Below are 16,840 nucleotides of genomic sequence, written 5' to 3' on the forward strand. Positions count from 1 at the left end.
TACATTCACTTCCTTTACAATTGGTGCTTGCTCATTGTTGCTTGCCATATCTGTAATAACAATGTACAATTAGGATTAGATTTGACAGTTTGCACACGTGTTTGTTGACGTATAATGTTTCTGTTGTTGTTTATTAGCAGCCAAATATGCCTCAATCCAAGAGGGAATTTTTCTTTCCCTACAGGGCATTAGCCTGTCATGGTTTGTGACAAATATTACATATTTTAGCTTTACTTGATACAAATAGACAGACAATTTCTTTTCAATGATGGTGGCCCAATGAAAAAATTTTTTTTGTGATTGCCTTTAATTGTTGCCATTTCCAAAACATAAACCAGATCCTTTTAAGCATAAGGTCTAAGCAAGATTTTAAGGTCATAAACTTGTTTCAAGAATTTTGAAGTTGCTTTTAATTGGCTGTAATATGAGATAATTTTATTCTTTGGACTAATTTTGAAATGTATTCACCATAAGAAGATTTTTTTAAATTTCAGATTTGGAACTGTTCACCATAGTTTTGGCTGGATTACCAACTTTCTTCCAAAGCATGTGCATATAAGGGATATACCCATACCTCTGTTTTCAGAAGCATACAATGCACCTGCAATTTGCTGGATATATTTGTCTCACTTACAAAAAAAAAAGTATCCATCAGGGTACGATTGAACCTTTCATCCTAACCAAATGGTTGGTATTGGAATAGCCTGATTTGTGTACATATGTAAAGCTGTACACAAATCCACAAACAACCAACTCACAAAATTCTGCCCATGTGTGTTTTTTGTAATTATGTCACTTGATTTGAAATAAGACACACATATGTAAGGTTTCATCTGGATCCGATCCAGAATGGATTGTGTAAATTGCAAGATGTACTGGTAACCCTTACGCAATGGCCATTGTACTTTTGTAAGCAAAAGATAAATTGGTATTAAAAAAGTTACACTTATCAAAGCAAATTACACCACCATGCTTAGATGGAAAATTCACTATGAATAGAATCCAAATACATACAATTAATTAATTTGGGAACAAAGATTTTGGCAAACAATACAATAAATTCAAACCAGACAAAAATTCTGCTCAGAATTCTATCTAAACTACAAAAGAATATTAAGCAAATAAGGAAAGAAAATGCTAGAACACAACAGTAAAATTAATTTTCCATAAATATAATTATTTCTCTGACAATTCTTTGACCCTTTTCACTTGATGTAATATTTTTTTTTTAATGTCACATATGTCAACGACAGCGATGCCATTTTCAGCAATATAAGAGAGTAAAATTAAATTCTTGGATCCAGGGTAATATGTGTAATATTACACTGCAATCAAGTATATTTCATTGTTCCAAGGTTCATGCAGAGTAAAACGTAATTTACAGTGAAATCTATAACAAACATATCCGGTGCATTTTCACGTATTGCCTACGCATCTGTAACGTTTTATTCGATGCACGGTCATTAAAAACTGAGTTAATGCCATAGGATTATCTCAAAACTCACCAAAAATATAACACCCTACAAAATATTTGCTGTGTACTCTTGCCACTTCCGGTCTCTTCTGTTTTGACTTAGAACGAGGCACATCCGGGCAGTTCCGCAAATGGCGTGCGCTTTGAAGCCGCGAGCTGAGTTGATACACAAAACTAACCAGTGATTATTATCATATTATAGCATCATATGAAGTGGGTTTGCGTCAGGGTGCTAAGCGAATTGTCAGTTGTGCATGAAAATGAGTTCAAGGTCGAGATCAGGTATGGAATTATGCATTATTATTTTGGGATTCGTTCGCTGCTCTGATCCTGTTTTGACTCGAGTTCTGTCCAAGTTCTAAGCATTTTGAAGACGTCTAAACCGACATGTCATATGCAGCATGCCTGTGACATTTGTGTAGACCTATTGTGTTTGTGTGTGAGTGTGTGTTTGTTTGAATATATATTGCTTAAATGTTAAAGACAGTACCCCTAAAATTTCAAAGAAACGATTCCACTAAAACAACATGCAATAAAAATGAAAATCTGGTCTCATCGAAAATTATATTAGATAATTAAAAATGCAGTTCGCCCACTGTCATTCGAATTAAAAGTATTAGATTCAGAGGACATTGTGTGTGACTGATTGGTTTTGTTGAATTTTGTTTCATTTTCTTTTGCATTGTAACCATTGTTTTTGTAGACAACAACACAGAGGTTGTTACTGCAAGAAGTCGCCTGGATGGAGTTTTGCAGACACTTGTGGATAAGAAGGACGATAGGTAAAGAACATTAAAAAATTCCCCCACGTTGTTGTATTATGATGAAATTCCTATTATCAATTTATACTTGGATGTAGTTAAAACAATCAGAATCTGTCACTCCTTTCCATTTTGAAATCAGATTCAAAAATTTAATTTTGTTATTTATTATTGATGTAATTATTTTTCTTTATAGAAATATTTTCTTCAGTACCCAAGATATCAATTTCTATGTTGTTTATGCTTGCCTTACTTTGGCATGCACTGTCTTTTTTCCCTTTTTGTCTGTATTAACTTCTCTGTTGATATTCCAGCATAGAGATAGATGTTGACATTCAGATCAAAGAGGAGCCCACTGAAGACTCTCCAGTCAAGTAAGCATGCCATATTCTTTATCATCTGTTTTGAATGGTTTTACTAATGTCTGTATATTGGGACCTAGTCCAAAACAAAACACATTTAATTTAATGATAAGAAACATTGACAAATAAAAGCAAAAAAAGAAAGAAAAAAATGAAAATCATTTTCAATTATCTATATAATTATACTAATATTTATATAATTTGACTTTTAAAACTTCTATTTGCACTGAATATGACTACCTTGGTTAAACTTAAACAATTGCTGTACTTATTTGTAAGTAAAGATGTATGTCGTTCACAACTGAACAACCTGATAGAAGCTAAATAGAGGTGTGTGTGTGTGTTAACTCTGACCAAAACTACATCTATTTTTCTGTTTTCTTTTTTCAGAGTGAGCACACCACGGAAATCTACCATTAGCACACCAGGCAGCAGTACAAAGTCCCCAGCAGCCAAGAAAAGAAAGAGAAAAGATGATGGGCCTGGTGGTGAGGTGGGCCAGTATCACCGTAAGTACTGTGATATATGATAATTATCAAGCATTAGTCAATATACTTTTATATCTTTAGCTTACCTGGACATAGGCCTTCATCAGTCTGATGTGAGTAGATGTTGTTACTCACTGACCACTAGGTACTATAGTGGCCTCTCATAAATGTCAGGTAGATCAACAGATTTTGCTCCTGAACTTTAGTTGAATGTTTGCTTTCAGACACCTATGTAATGAAGCTGTTTGACCGTAGTGTGGATCTGGCTCAGTTCACTGAAAACACCCCACTGTATCCTGTGTGTCGAGCCTGGATACGCAACCAACCACACAACAGAGAGCTGGGCATCAAGAGATTAGAGACGCCTGAACCAGAGGAGTTGAGCGATGAGGAGGTATTAAGTTTTATAGACTTTGCTGAGCCTATATTCAGATTAAGCACTGTACCTCATGATTGTCTTTGTGAAAGTGGCAGTCTTTTTGTGTGTGCAGGCTTCATTCCAGTGCTCAAAGTTAACATACTATTTATTTATACTTATTTCTGTCCCAATTGTAACTTATATGGTAACTCCATTTTATCCTTTAGTAACATCACTAACATCAATATAGAATTATATTTACCAAAAAAAAAAATGAAAAAAAAAATCTTATTATTTAATTTTCTGTGTATTACTCAGGAAGCAGAAGGCCCTAAGAACGTGTATCGTCTCCCTGCTGCCCTTGGTCCAGTAAAACGTGAACCTGGTCATGCATTCATGCACACTGACCTGAGAGTGCCCTCACCAGTACCTCAACCTGATCTGCCTCTGGATGTACATGCTGTAAGTACCTGTACTCTGGGGTCTTCTTTACAAACTGGTGAACGGTTTCATCCAAGATAGAATTCCTGTGTCATAGTAGTGATGATTGTTATTTTTTAAAGAATAAGATAAATATATATAAATAAAATTATAATTGTTATTATTTATTTATCTGTTTAGGTTTTTATTTTATTTTATTCATTAATTTTTTTTTCTGCGATGGGGGGTGGGGGGGGGGGGGGGAGAACAGATCAAAATGTAATATGCTAGCTCAAGCACCACAGGGGCAAGACCCTTGAGATCGATGAAACAGTTAAGGTCAGTTTTTCATTTCAGTTGAAACCTGGCCTTAATTATGCATGAAAGTTATTTAGTATGATTGATTCAGAAGTTAATTTTTTTGTTTCAGGACCAGGACCAAGCCCCTCCAGCAGAACAGTTACTACTCAACCACATGGTCAGATGGAAGGAGATCAGACAAAAGTAAATACTGCATTGCTATCAGTACAAAGAAGGACATTTTGGTCTTGTAGGAGTCTCAACACTGAAAACTACATTTAAGTGTCAGCTGCCATTTTAAGATATGATCACTTTTGATACAGTCTGATTTTGCGTCTGTTATTAGTACACTGCAGTGGGTTTGAGTGTTGGGTTGAATTCAGCTCTTTTTTGTGCCATTATAGCAACATACTGCTGGGGATTTTTTTTTATATTTGGGGTGCATTTAACGTTTAAATATATTTCATGTCTTTTAGGTGGAAAGTGCAGTCCATAGTCAATGAAGCTCGTTATGCAGAAAGTTTACATGTGATCAAAGATATATATGACTACCAGATGCAGCAGTAGAACATAGTTACTGAGTGTGACCAAGATACATATGCAGCAGTAGTACATCACTACTGTATGTGGCCAGGGATATGGAACTGCATGATGCAGCAGTAGCATTCAAGAAATGTGTCAGAGGATATATAGGATCACCGAGCGCAGCAGAAGTACATCAGAACTGTATTTTGCCAAGGATATAGATGACTACACACTGCAGCAATAGCATATCAGAAACGTGACAGAGGATATATAGGACTAGCGAGCTGTATTTGGCCAAGGATATATATGACTACACAATACAGCAGTATCACATGAGAAATGTGACAGAATATATATATATATATATATATATATATATATATATATATATATATATATATATATATATATATATATATATATATATATATAGAACTAGCAAGCACAGCAGTAGTCCATCAGAGGTGTATTTGGCCAAGGATGCATAGTACTAGAGGCTGCAGCAGTAGCACACCACAACAGTGGCCAAGGTTCAGACAGAGATACAGCATTATAATATCACTATCAGATGTGATTGGCAGAATGTTTGACCACCAGATGCTGTGCAGCACCAGCACAGGAGTTGCATGTTGAAGTGGTGATTTATAAAATGCTTTGTGCAGTATGACGACTTTTATACTGAAAGACCTGTCCTTGAGGACAAGTCCTTTCATTGGAGAATTTAACCACATGAATATGAATAAAACATTAGTTTTATTTTGCTTTTGTATTAACTATTCCTCATATTAGTTCACATTTTGAAAACAAAACACCAAAGACAGGTTATTTTAACCAGTGAATTGTTTTGAACATTTAGCCCATATGAAATCCAAGGTGTTCATTCTACAGGAACTGTCTGTATTTAACACTTGTTATGCTGGCATGATTGAGCCTTTGAAGGTAGCAATTAAGAAAAAACAGTTCAGCTGCAGTTAAATTTAAAACCTGCACTTTATTTAAATATTAAAAACAGGAAATGAGAACTCAAAAGATAGGTGAACAATACTATTTTATGCTTTTTTTATTCATTTTTAGTATCATTTTACTAATAAAATATATTTAAATATTGTATTAAATACTGTAGTGTACATCATGTTCATCAGACTCTCCCTTCCCTAGAGTAGGTTTTGTTGGAGATTCATCATAATCTGTGTAAAGCACAGTCAATATCCATTTTCTTTCATGATATCATTTCATTTGCAACAGAAATGTGACATCATAATGTTATGTACAAAACTATTGGTGGGTGTTTTACACAGGCATAACATACACTACAGGTGCCAAGACATTACCTGCACTTCCAACTAACAAGAGAAAAATAATTATTGCACAATATCATTATACTGTAGCCCCTCTGTGAAGAAAATTTTGGTTGTAGCATCTAATTCTTGCAAAAAATGGAAAATATGAAGTCTTGTAAATCTATAGTTATATCTAAATAGTTAAGTCTAAATCTATAGTTATGATACATTCTTTAAAATCTGAGCCTCAACTTTTCCTTGCTTAAAAGTGAGTAATGCAGTAGTTTCAGTTATCAAATTGCATCTGTTTAGTAACAATGTTGATGAGAATAATGTTCTTATAGGCAGGACCAGATACTATCATCTGAGAAGTGTTTCACTGCTGGGATCCAAAAACGAATATACATTCTTTGCAAAAATAAATGAGAGACTGTTAGAGACAGTTCTTTCTCCAACTGTACATCACCATCTGGCAAATCTTTCGAGTTCTCTTGCAATTAAGTGCATGGTCTGTCTTGACAAAGTACTGGTTGCGCACCCTCCGGACTGAAGACGGTCACTAGAGGGCGCTTACCTTCCTCATCCACCACCAGCCATGGGAGGTGGTGATGGCCCACCTGGAAATTAAATCAATTTTCACCTCACTATAATATTTTAAATAATTTCACTGATGCATCAAGAATATGGACATTTCGTGAACCATTGACTATAAATACATCATTTAAAACAATTTGATTGAGTTTTCCTGATACTCAATTTCTTTTAAAAAAAAGAAAAAAAATACCTGGGTAAAAACAGATGGAAAATCTACCAAAAGAAATAAATTATCTTCTAATATTCAACTCGGTAACTGTAAGATTTATTTGTCAATGAATACTATTTAGTTTTTTAGGACACCTTATCAATATGCTATTCTCTTACTTACCACCACCCCCTCCTATTCCTCCCATTCTTCTCCTGGGGGGCCTTGGAGGGCTGTAAAGAATTAGAAAGAAATAAGCATGGGGCTGGGAGATGGTGACATTCAGAAACCAAAATCTTATTACTGGCCTTGCCATTGTAAATCCAATGTTAAGCAACCTAGTCATCAGACTTAGGTTAAACTATTTTATGTTCAAGTTAGCCCTTGACAGATTACGAGTCTGGTTGAGATCATGGAAAACTTGGTATATAGTTAGGTAAACAAAATTCTAATGGTGGTCATTAAATATAATACAGTGATATTAAATGTACTCGTCCCTTTGCTCAAACTTTATAACTTATGTATTTTTAAAAGTTACAAGTAAGAGTGCAAACTTACCCTCCACTGGGTCTGTAGTCTGAGGTGTACTGGCTGCCACGTTTTGTCATTGATGGCTAAAAAGATACAAATTATGAAAAATAATAAAAAATTACGACACAAAATGCCATTAATAACCAAAACTGACACCAAAATGTTTTTAACCTTTAAGATAATGCTAAGATGCAAAATTACAGGACTGGTGCTTTCATGAAACTTATAAATTAGATTATTTCTATTTTCCTTTTAAATGTAATAACACTGAATTTCACTGTTTTTACACTGAGTCCAATAAGAAAACCAAAACATTGTGACATGTTGGAGTAAGTTTTATAATATCAATTATCATATGAGTTCATTAAAATTGGTTTCAATGTCCCAGCCTTACCGAAATCATCGTCCTAAAACTGAAAAGAGAACAAATCAACAATGAGGAAACAAAATACAAACAGCACTTACTTCCATATAATTGGTATTCTTTTTATACAAACTTCAAATTCCAATTCATAGTGCCTGTTATTAGGAAACTTCAGAATAAGTTTCAAGCTATATAATTAGTAAGTGGAATGTTCTCAAACCATCTAAAACATTAAACCAGCATAATATTTACTGAGATAAAGTTTCACTTTATTAAACAACAACCAAATAAATTAAATGATCAATTTTATAATAATATACAGTATATGCACTCTGGTAACTTTTAAAAGTAACTGATTTTTCTTTCCTTTGAAAATATGTGCAAATTGTTTTGAATGTAGTGTTGCAGCAACTATTTAGTAGATTTAGATGTATTTCAAATCACTATGCTCTAGTTTAAAATATTTAGCCACAATTAAAACCATTTGCACTTCTAATCCTTAGTAAAATGTACATATACATACAAAAGAACGAAGAATTCCACCACAGCCCAAAACAGCTCTGGGATGTAGGACAGCCTCCAGTTGGACCTACTGTCCAAGACTTCCCCTCCTTCAAATCAAAGAAATTACTTATCAAATAATGAAGTAGGTAAACAGATAAATAGGGTCCTACGAAAATACGAAAACTGCGAAAACCAGAAGTTGCTAGGCGAAAACCACACTATAACTAGCAACTTCTGGTTTTCGCGGTTTTCGCGGTTTTCGTATTTTCGTAGGACCGGATAAATAAACATAAAATACAACATTCGCCTAGCAACTAGGACCGGATAAATAAACATAAAATACAACATTCGCCTAGCAACTTCTGGTTTTCGCGGTTTTCGCGGTTTTCGTATTTTCGTAGGACCGGATAAATAAACATAAAATACAGAAGATACTCGAAGATCTTATTTTTGAAGTTATTTACGGACAAATTCAATTATGAGACAAGTTTTAATACTGCGCTGCACTAGAACCAGTGCTTTACTACAAGTTCCAGGAGGAATGGTAATTGACGTTTTAATAAAATAACAGTAGCAAGTAACAATTTTTAATTTGTTACTTGCTACTGTTAATTAAGACACTTTTACGATGCTGAGTCAGCGTCAATTACCATCGAATATATTGCAAAAATCAAACGTATATATCAATAAAAAGTATCATAAAGCAATACATTAGGTCTTAACTCAAATAATCATCAAGTGTAGAGTTTACAAAAGCTATCATAACTGAGATTTGTAAGATTTTTTATCTTTTACTTACCTCCCGACACGTAAGGCATTTTATCCGTGTGTGAAATACGTCACAATTTTTGTGTAAATATCAGGCTCTTTCGAAAGCGAGGCTCTTAAATTTCCCAAACTCTGACGTCATTTCCCCGGCAACCGCATATGACAACAATCATGGCGGCACAGGGAGCACCTTCAGATAAAAAACAGGTATATTTCACTAATTTATGCGCCATGGTCAGTCATGATACTCGCATTACCACACGATAAATCATTTTCCAACATTCAGGCGTCTCAGTTTAATTCAACTTTTATGGTATATTTTTTCAGATATCATAGAAAATTGCAATGTTTATTGACAGTTTCAAACGTGTATTCAACGTTAAACACTTAAAACAGGAACATATTCTAGCATTGTGAAGTATTACACACAGTCAATGACAATGGGGTGCTAGTAATTTAATCAAAAATTGTCTTTGTGTATAAGTGTACGTAGGTCGTTAAGTCTGAATTGTTTACTTTTGGTGTCATATAAAAAAGGTTAATGAGTATCAGCGCTTTTGCAATTATATATAAATGGCAAATACAACTTTTTGGAATAAATAATGGTATGTTTCTTTATGTTATTTTCTTTATGTTTACAGGACCAAGCTGCAGAAAAACTAAAGGAAGCAGAAGAAGAAGAGGAAATATATGTGTAAGCAATCACATGTTTTAATTTGCAGTTTTAGTTGGATATCATATACTGTACTGGTACAGTATATTTAATTTTGTCTGCATTTGTTGATGAATGCACTAGCTTCTTACTAGTACTATAACTGTAGCAGAGGGAGTGTAAAATATATAACAATTTAACATTAAATTTTCATAAAATTGGCCATTGACTTAATAGTTGAACATGGGGTTGAACATGGGATTTCAAATTTTAAGACATTATAGAGGTCTGTAGGAGGGTGTTAAAACTGTTACATGTTAGAGTATCACTCAGGTAAGCTGCTTCTGTGTCAAGTCATGACTGTTCTGAAAGCATTTAATACAACATTGTAAAATGCCCATCATTTTTTTGTTAATTTTTAGGCCTAAATTGACCCCTGAAGAGCAGGATTTGGCATATGAGCTGAAGGCAGTTATGATGAGAAACATAGCTGTGCAGCAACAGAAAGTGAAAACTGAGCTAGCACTGCATGGCAAGATGGATGAGATGAAGAAAATGAACTGGCGGAACCAGAGACTGAAGCATGAGTGCGAGTTGTCCAGGACTAATGCAATTAAACTCATGAAGATGTTTGAGAGGAAGGCAAAAGAAGGTAATGATTGAAGTTGATATTTTTCCCTTGGATCACTCTGCACCACTGCCCTACCCTTTATGCTCAATTTTTAAATCTTTTTATTTCGATTAAGGCCACACTTTTTTATTTTTATGGATGACATCCTCTGGGTACCCCAAAATCGGTGCGAGAGGGCGAAAAAAAAAAAAAAAAACAGTCCCAAAAAAAAACTGCTTAAGTAAAGGAATGCTGTCAGTACACAGCTGGAAACACAAATTTAACCACAGAAACACGTATCAAACTAACAATAATATGTCTTTTTCCATGCTCTCAGAATATTAAAGCATTGTGAATACTTCGTAGAAATGTAAAAAAAGTCATGAATTGATATACTTCATATTACCAAATCTATTTAAGGTTATTTCATGCATTCATTTGGTATAGCAATCAATAAAACAAATATCAATCAAACAGCGTGTCTTTATTTGTATTCTCAGAATATTAAAACATTTTGAACACTTCACATAAATGTTTAAAAAATGATGCAAAGATATGCTTAATACTTCCAAATCTATTAAAGGTCATTTCATACGATGCCATTTTGTCAACTTCAACTCACACGAGGCAGCTAAACTGTCAGGTGGCCTGTCCGACCTTCAGCCCACCAAATACCTTGACGCCCTTGTCGACCCTTTTTTCGCTACAGAAAACCTGGTATTAATGTGCTGCTTTATACAGAATGTCACAGAAATGTTTCGGCCGCCGCCAGCCTTTCGCACAATTGTAAAAAGGTGATATCTCCATGCCCAATATCAATGGCATACCAATCCAAAACGATGGCGCCCGTTCTCTTTATGACTTTTATTGTTGTGTAATTTGAAAGTAATCCTAGAGATGAATTTGACAGCAAAGTGGCCGCATTTCCACGTGGCGAAAATACGCATGCGCAGAAAGCTCATTTCCTTGCAAATTCAATGTTTGCGACAACCGACTTTGTTGGGGGCTGGGGGGGGGGCTTTTTTTTTTTTTTTTTTTTTTTTGGAGAACGGGCGAAAATCCGTGCGCGCGCAGGATGTCATCCATAAAATTAAAAAAGTGTGGCCTAATCACAAAAAAAAAAAAAAAAAAAAAATCTTGAAGTGCGTTCAAGTTGGGTAGAAAAATCAGTGGTACTGGTAAGTGTGAGAAGAGAAAAGCACTATTCAATGACCCATGTCAAGGCATTTTTGTTTGTTTGAATGTTTGAGTAAAATATGAAAAATGCATAAAGACTAACAAGAAAGAATGGCACACTTAATAGCAATTAAGAACTGACCTATGTGTAACAATATATAATTATTTACTTTTAATTCTGTCCATTGGGGATGATACAAATATAAAATCATGAAGCACACTACTTTTATTTAATAATAGTTTTCAATATTTGTAAATAAAATATAGAAATTTTTAGTAAATAAATTTCAATTCTGTCATTCTCCCACCCTATAATAAAACCCTGGATATTCCAAGGCTGTATTATGACCAAAGGAATATTTTGTTTAAGCTATTTAAATTTAATGAAAAAAAATTTAATATTTTTGTGATGTTACTTTAGCTGATGTGAAGGTGCAATCCATGGAGAAGGAGCTGCAGAAAGCCCAGGAGGTGGCTAAGAAGTACCAGGAGTTATATGACCAGGAACGAACCACTAAAGGAGTAGGGGCACGCCCACCCAGCAGGGCCGCCGGAGCTGACATAGATAGGCCCCCTTCACCTATGAAAATCAAGGACATAATCAGGAGGAATGAGGTCAGTGTAATACTGGACTCAGTCATGGCTTTTAAGAGTTATTGCTGACTGGTGTACAGGAGTTACCCAGATTTTTAGGTGAAGTCCAGTTTAGCTCCTTCATTTTCAAGTTTTGAAAATGCCCAATTGATACACCCTTGAGTTTCAGAGGACACTGAAGACTCAGCTCTCCACTATCTCAGCATGGTACTAAACATGTTGATAGTAGAGAAGTGGGTTTCCAGTGTCCTCTGAAACTCAGAATGATTTGATATGGATCAAGATATGAAAATGAAGAAGCTGGCACCCATCAGATGTAAAATGATCGATATTATATATAACTGGTGAGGCTATGCCATGAATTAGTTGCCTGAAAGCTTTGAATGAATAAATGTGACTGCTCAAATAGAAATTCTATAGCAAGTTGTGTTTTCTTCTAGGTGTTGGAAGCTGAGAATGACAAACTGAAAAGGGAGGTGCATAGGTTGAAGCAAGACAATGGGGAACTTATCAAGAAAGTGAAGGGTGCACAGACACATGCCATCAATGTGACAGTGAGTATGGTGGTGGTACCAGTTTATAATATTTTTACAATAAATTTACTTGTGCAGAATACATTATGATGAGTGAGTTGAATTACTTGATTTGCAGAAACTTCTTATGGGTAAACATGATGTAATTATGCTGTTTTTATTTGTTTGTTTATTATTATCTTTCTTTCTTTTTTTTTTTTTTTTTTTTGAAAATACATTTCCTTTTGCAATAAAATGCAACTTTATAACTCTTAGATTGATGAATACTGTAAGTCATCATTTAAACCTATCCAATGATATCTTTCTGAAAGGGTAATCTGATATACTTTTCTGCTTGCCAAACTGAATACTGAGATAAGTTAAAGGTAAGGTAACTTTTTCTTAAGGAAATGAAAATAATTTCAAATCCATTTCAGAATGCACTGGGCACAAGTGAAGCTGCCAGAGCAGAGCTCATAAAGCGTCTGGACAAAGAGAAAAAGGAACATGATCGCCTAAGTCGAAGTCTTACTAAACAAGCATCAGACTGGATCTACTCCAGGAAACAGATGCAGATGATGGACGAAGGGACAAAATGGAACCAGGTATATAACATGTCATTTTATGCTTAAGATTAATGCACAAAAGTGTAACTGTATGCTAGCACCTGTCAATATACAATATGTGTATTTCATCACTTTTCTATAACAGTCAACACCTCATTTCTCATAACATGCACTCTTGACACATTCTTCACACGTGGCCCAATTACACCAAACACAACCAACAATGAGATTCTCCTGTTCAGTGTCCTGTAAAAAGACCATCTGAATTTTCAATAAAGATTAATTTTTTTCAAAATCTTATTGTAATATTTTTAATCCCTTTAGAAAATAATTTATAAACTCAAGACTATCATTTGCCTGTAAATGTACAGCATTTCAGTTCACAGCCATTATTTACCAAAGCATTCTTTTCTTCTCCATGACTATATACTTTTACAATACACTTTTGATGGTTTCAGGTGGGTCATGTTGACGTGTTGGGAGGAGAGGACCGCTTGTACAGGCACCCAGTACAGAAAAATGTGTACACTCCTAAAAAGATGTTACCAGTGCAACAATGGGCCTCTGCTAACCAGTCAAGTTGAGGACTTTAAGACCAATTATTACATCATGACAGTGTAACATATTAGGCCATTTTGTTGGCATGAGCCAAGATTGAAAACAGAAATCTCTGAAAATTGTTCTTAGGACCAAACTCTTCAACATTTGAAAATTAGGCTAGGGTTCAACTACCGAGGGCCTTATCAGAATTGAATTAAAGCTCTTAAAATTACGTCAATCCACAGAATATCTGGTATAAGACATTGCAATGTGCCAGCTGTGACACAAAGGTATTGCAGTGTGTTATATGTGACACATTACAAATACATGTTACAACAGTATACTGGGTATAATTGCCATAACACATGCCATAGAGCTAGCTATAGCATTCAAGGACCTTATAATAAGTTATGTATCAGTAATTTATTTTAAATTCTTTTAAATGTGTTCACAAATATGTTGATCAGCTGTTCTAGGTCTGACCTGGGGCACGGACAACTACATGGCCGTGATGTCTACTTTATGTCATGAAACTTACAATTAAAGAGTAGAGGTGGCATTTTTATGTAAACATTTTCTTTAGATTTAGTGGATTTTCTTGTATCATACAACAAACAAAAATGGGACCTTAAACTTTCATTTAAACATACACTTCATTGTTGTAATGACATTCATCAATCATTATGTTCTCTTTATTTTTTATGACATTTACATGTAGAAAGTATTAACTTTTATAATTCATCACATATTTAATCATATTGTAATCAGGAACTTATATATCAGCTTAGACTTAGAGGACTGCCTTTGGTCTGAAAGGAAGGCAACTTGTATTGAGATCAAGTTCTGAGGTTGAAAAAATTACAGTAATGAGGTCTGAGAAAAGCAAACTGTTTTGATCACTATCTATGCAATATAATTCATACTCTGTCATAGAAATTGAGCTGATGTGTATCCAGTTTTAAAATATTGTGTAACAGTTGCAAAGTATCAACACGAATAGTAAACCAAGATCAGTTTTTTGCAGTGGGGTATTTTATAATTGAAAAGTCAGAGTGCTAAGGAAGGGGTTAATTTGCCATGAAATAAATTTAACATTTTCTGCAGTGAATCAGTAAGGAGAGAGAACTGACTGGAACTTAGATATTCAGTCTTGTTTTTCTTATGTATATACCTAGTAGTTAATTGTTTTAAAATGAGGGAGGTATGTATCACTGTCTCATAATCAGAATCTCACTATTCACAGTCAGAGACATATCCTCAAGGTGCCAAAATTGTCTTTATGATAAATCAAAACAAACAGGTAATGAACATGACTTTTATACCATTTAGAGTATTAGGACTTTTCCAGATATTATTCTTCTAAATATGTCTTTGCATTTCTTCTTCATAATGCAATAAATTCACACTTTTAATTCCCTGTACGTGTTGCTTTTTCCTTTTAATCAACTTCAGTTGGTTTCAAAACTAAAGCAATCAAGCAAGTTTCAGCATTATCTGTTACTTAAGGCAGAAATTTAAACAAAAAAGACATTGCCGAAATGCAAAAAATATGAAATTCTGCATGAACACATATTTTATCAGGAGACCATGCTTAGTTCTTCCATCACTTTGTTGTGATCATGTGATTAAGATGTCACAAAGATGTCACAAAGATGCCACAAAGAAGTGAGCCACTAAGCAACCAGCAAAACTCTAGCCAGAATACAGATTAAAGCTATCTCTGGCCTGGTGTGAATAATGAAGTCAATTAACTATAAGATCACTGATGTACTGTCACTGTGCCAGATTGCCATTCACTAAATTGCTGACCTCACTGCTACTGAATGGATGATTACAGGATATGAGTGAAGCACTACAAGTTGCAAAATTTAACTAGGAAAATTCTTAAAAACACTTGTCAGAGGCATTTTATAAAGGCACCATCTCTATGGTCTCGTGGATGCATATTGTTGTGAGGAGGTGGCACCTGTTGTCTGCTATGTTGACACAGTAAAACTGTAATTGAATTATGACTGAGAATACCCAGAATCAAGCATAAGTGGACACGGCCATCAACCTGAGTGAATGACTTTGCCGAAGGCAACCAGCTTTGGGTACAACATAATGCTAAAGAATCTAAGAATACTGGGTCCACTACTGGTGCTTAACTGGGGTGGTCACTGGTCACCACTCTGGTCACCACTCTGGTCACCAGTATTAAGACCAGCTTGTCCATCAGTGGCATGATCAAGCTCCTGAGTACTAGTGTCGCCATCTGCAATCTTCTCAACCACCGGACGCCAGCCCTCGGGTGTTTCTAAACCCAGCTGGTCAAGTGTCCAGTAAAAATAATCTGGCATGGGGGCCCTTATGGTCACCCACATCCTGCTGCGCATCTTGTTTGGGAACTTTCCCTCGGAGTTCAGCTGTGGAATGACCAGCTGATTGCAGTGTAGGTGCAAAGGGATGATGTCTTTTTCGCGAATAAATCTCATTCGTAATTGACTCTCTAGAAGCTCCGGAAGAATCTGTAAGTAAAAATGTCAATAATGTATGCGGTCATTATTTAATGGGTTTACTGAAACATTAATAAATGCACACATACTTATTGCACAAGGATGCAGAATGAACATATCTTACACAGTTATGAGCGTGAACACATGCCAGGTTAACATGTTTGAAGTGTCTGGTGCAGTAAGTTTCAGCAGTTTCTTCACAATAATGACTTCTTTAGAAGATGGTGACAAGAAAGACGCCAACAAATTTGACCTGAAAATAACTCCCAATTTTTAGTCAGTGTTGTGCAGAAACCATCATCATAGCTGGGATGCTGTATACTAAAAACCCTGATGTAACACTTTAATTACTGGACAGGTGTGGTCAATTTTGGTCAGTTACCTGTGGTTTTGGAGTGGCTACTGCTGCATTGACCACTGTTGGCTTGCCCATCATGTATTGAACTCTGGAGGAGTAGGTGTGGTCTCCAAGGACAGGTGACAACATCCGGGCCAGATGCACCTGGAGACAGTCCCACTTATCTGGAAAAAACAACAGTTTATCAAATAAACTTCAAAAAGAGATCCTCCAATGTGCGAGTATCTTAACGGCATACATAGAGTGAATTTTTGTGTTATATAAATATTTAATGAAGTAATTAATTAAGTATTTAAGGCTATTTATATGCATGTACATTACATAATATTGTGTTGTGGAGAAAATTAATGAAATCAGAATTTACTCAAGGTGTTAATAATGGCTAGAGATGGTATACTGAATTAGGTGTATATAAAAATTAAAATTTGAGTGTAATTATAACTGAATCAAAGCCAAAGCA

General features: G+C 35.0%; 5 protein-coding genes across 10 annotated transcripts in view; 2 read left to right on the top strand and 3 right to left on the bottom strand.

The window, feature by feature from the left end:
• The window catches only part of LOC106171832 (histone deacetylase 11-like), a 13,725-nt gene extending 12,068 nt beyond the window's left edge, over window positions 1–1,657 (bottom strand). For 3 of the 5 annotated variants that reach the window (XM_087015389.1, XM_087015393.1, XM_087015385.1), the window contains exon 1: window positions 1,506–1,657. The gene's annotated coding sequence lies outside the window, so the exon portion shown is untranslated. Of the gene's footprint in view, window positions 1–3; window positions 51–1,505 lie in introns of all 5 variants that reach the window. The other 2 variants (XM_087015391.1, XM_087015387.1) reach the window with 2 other exon arrangements.
• Window positions 1,590–6,084, top strand: LOC106178268 (protein lin-37 homolog). 2 transcript variants are annotated; one of them, XM_087015397.1, is made up of 9 exons: window positions 1,590–1,756; window positions 2,178–2,256; window positions 2,550–2,609; window positions 2,988–3,106; window positions 3,310–3,479; window positions 3,762–3,905; window positions 4,294–4,367; window positions 4,640–4,718; window positions 4,762–6,084. In XM_087015397.1, exons 1-9 carry the CDS (start codon window positions 1,729–1,731, stop codon window positions 4,771–4,773), a joined length of 765 nt encoding a protein of 254 aa, XP_086871523.1. In that variant the 5' UTR covers window positions 1,590–1,728; the 3' UTR covers window positions 4,774–6,084. The 2 variants fall into 2 exon arrangements, with proteins under 2 accessions (XP_086871523.1, XP_086871522.1); XM_087015396.1 differs by having other exon boundaries at window positions 4,640–6,084.
• Window positions 5,731–9,065, bottom strand: LOC106171834 (selenoprotein K). Its single transcript, XM_013552312.2, has 6 exons — window positions 8,909–9,065; window positions 8,129–8,216; window positions 7,636–7,654; window positions 7,269–7,324; window positions 6,894–6,943; window positions 5,731–6,585 (listed from the first exon to the last, which is right to left on the bottom strand). Exons 1-6 carry the CDS (start codon window positions 8,925–8,927, stop codon window positions 6,548–6,550), a joined length of 270 nt encoding a protein of 89 aa, XP_013407766.1. The 5' UTR covers window positions 8,928–9,065; the 3' UTR covers window positions 5,731–6,547.
• Window positions 8,998–14,948, top strand: LOC106178266 (uncharacterized). The gene is made up of 7 exons (XM_013561385.2): window positions 8,998–9,084; window positions 9,519–9,571; window positions 9,952–10,181; window positions 11,737–11,930; window positions 12,350–12,463; window positions 12,859–13,026; window positions 13,446–14,948. The coding sequence occupies exons 1-7, from the start codon at window positions 9,037–9,039 to the stop codon at window positions 13,569–13,571; spliced, it is 933 nt and encodes a 310-aa protein (XP_013416839.2). The 5' UTR covers window positions 8,998–9,036; the 3' UTR covers window positions 13,572–14,948.
• Window positions 14,829–16,840, bottom strand: part of LOC106178265 (pseudouridylate synthase RPUSD4, mitochondrial) — a 5,769-nt gene continuing 3,757 nt past the window's right edge. The window contains exons 8-9 of the mRNA XM_024077439.2: window positions 16,405–16,544; window positions 14,829–16,034 (exon numbers count right to left, since the gene is read on the bottom strand). Coding sequence (XP_023933207.2) covers window positions 15,684–16,034; window positions 16,405–16,544 — 491 coding nt within the window. The 3' untranslated portion in view covers window positions 14,829–15,683. The remainder of the gene's footprint in view (window positions 16,035–16,404; window positions 16,545–16,840) is intronic.

Source organism: Lingula anatina, chromosome 6, assembly GCF_051362555.1.
Source record: "Lingula anatina isolate TDL-2025a chromosome 6, LinAna3.0, whole genome shotgun sequence".
Lineage (NCBI taxonomy): Eukaryota > Metazoa > Brachiopoda > Lingulata > Lingulida > Lingulidae > Lingula > Lingula anatina.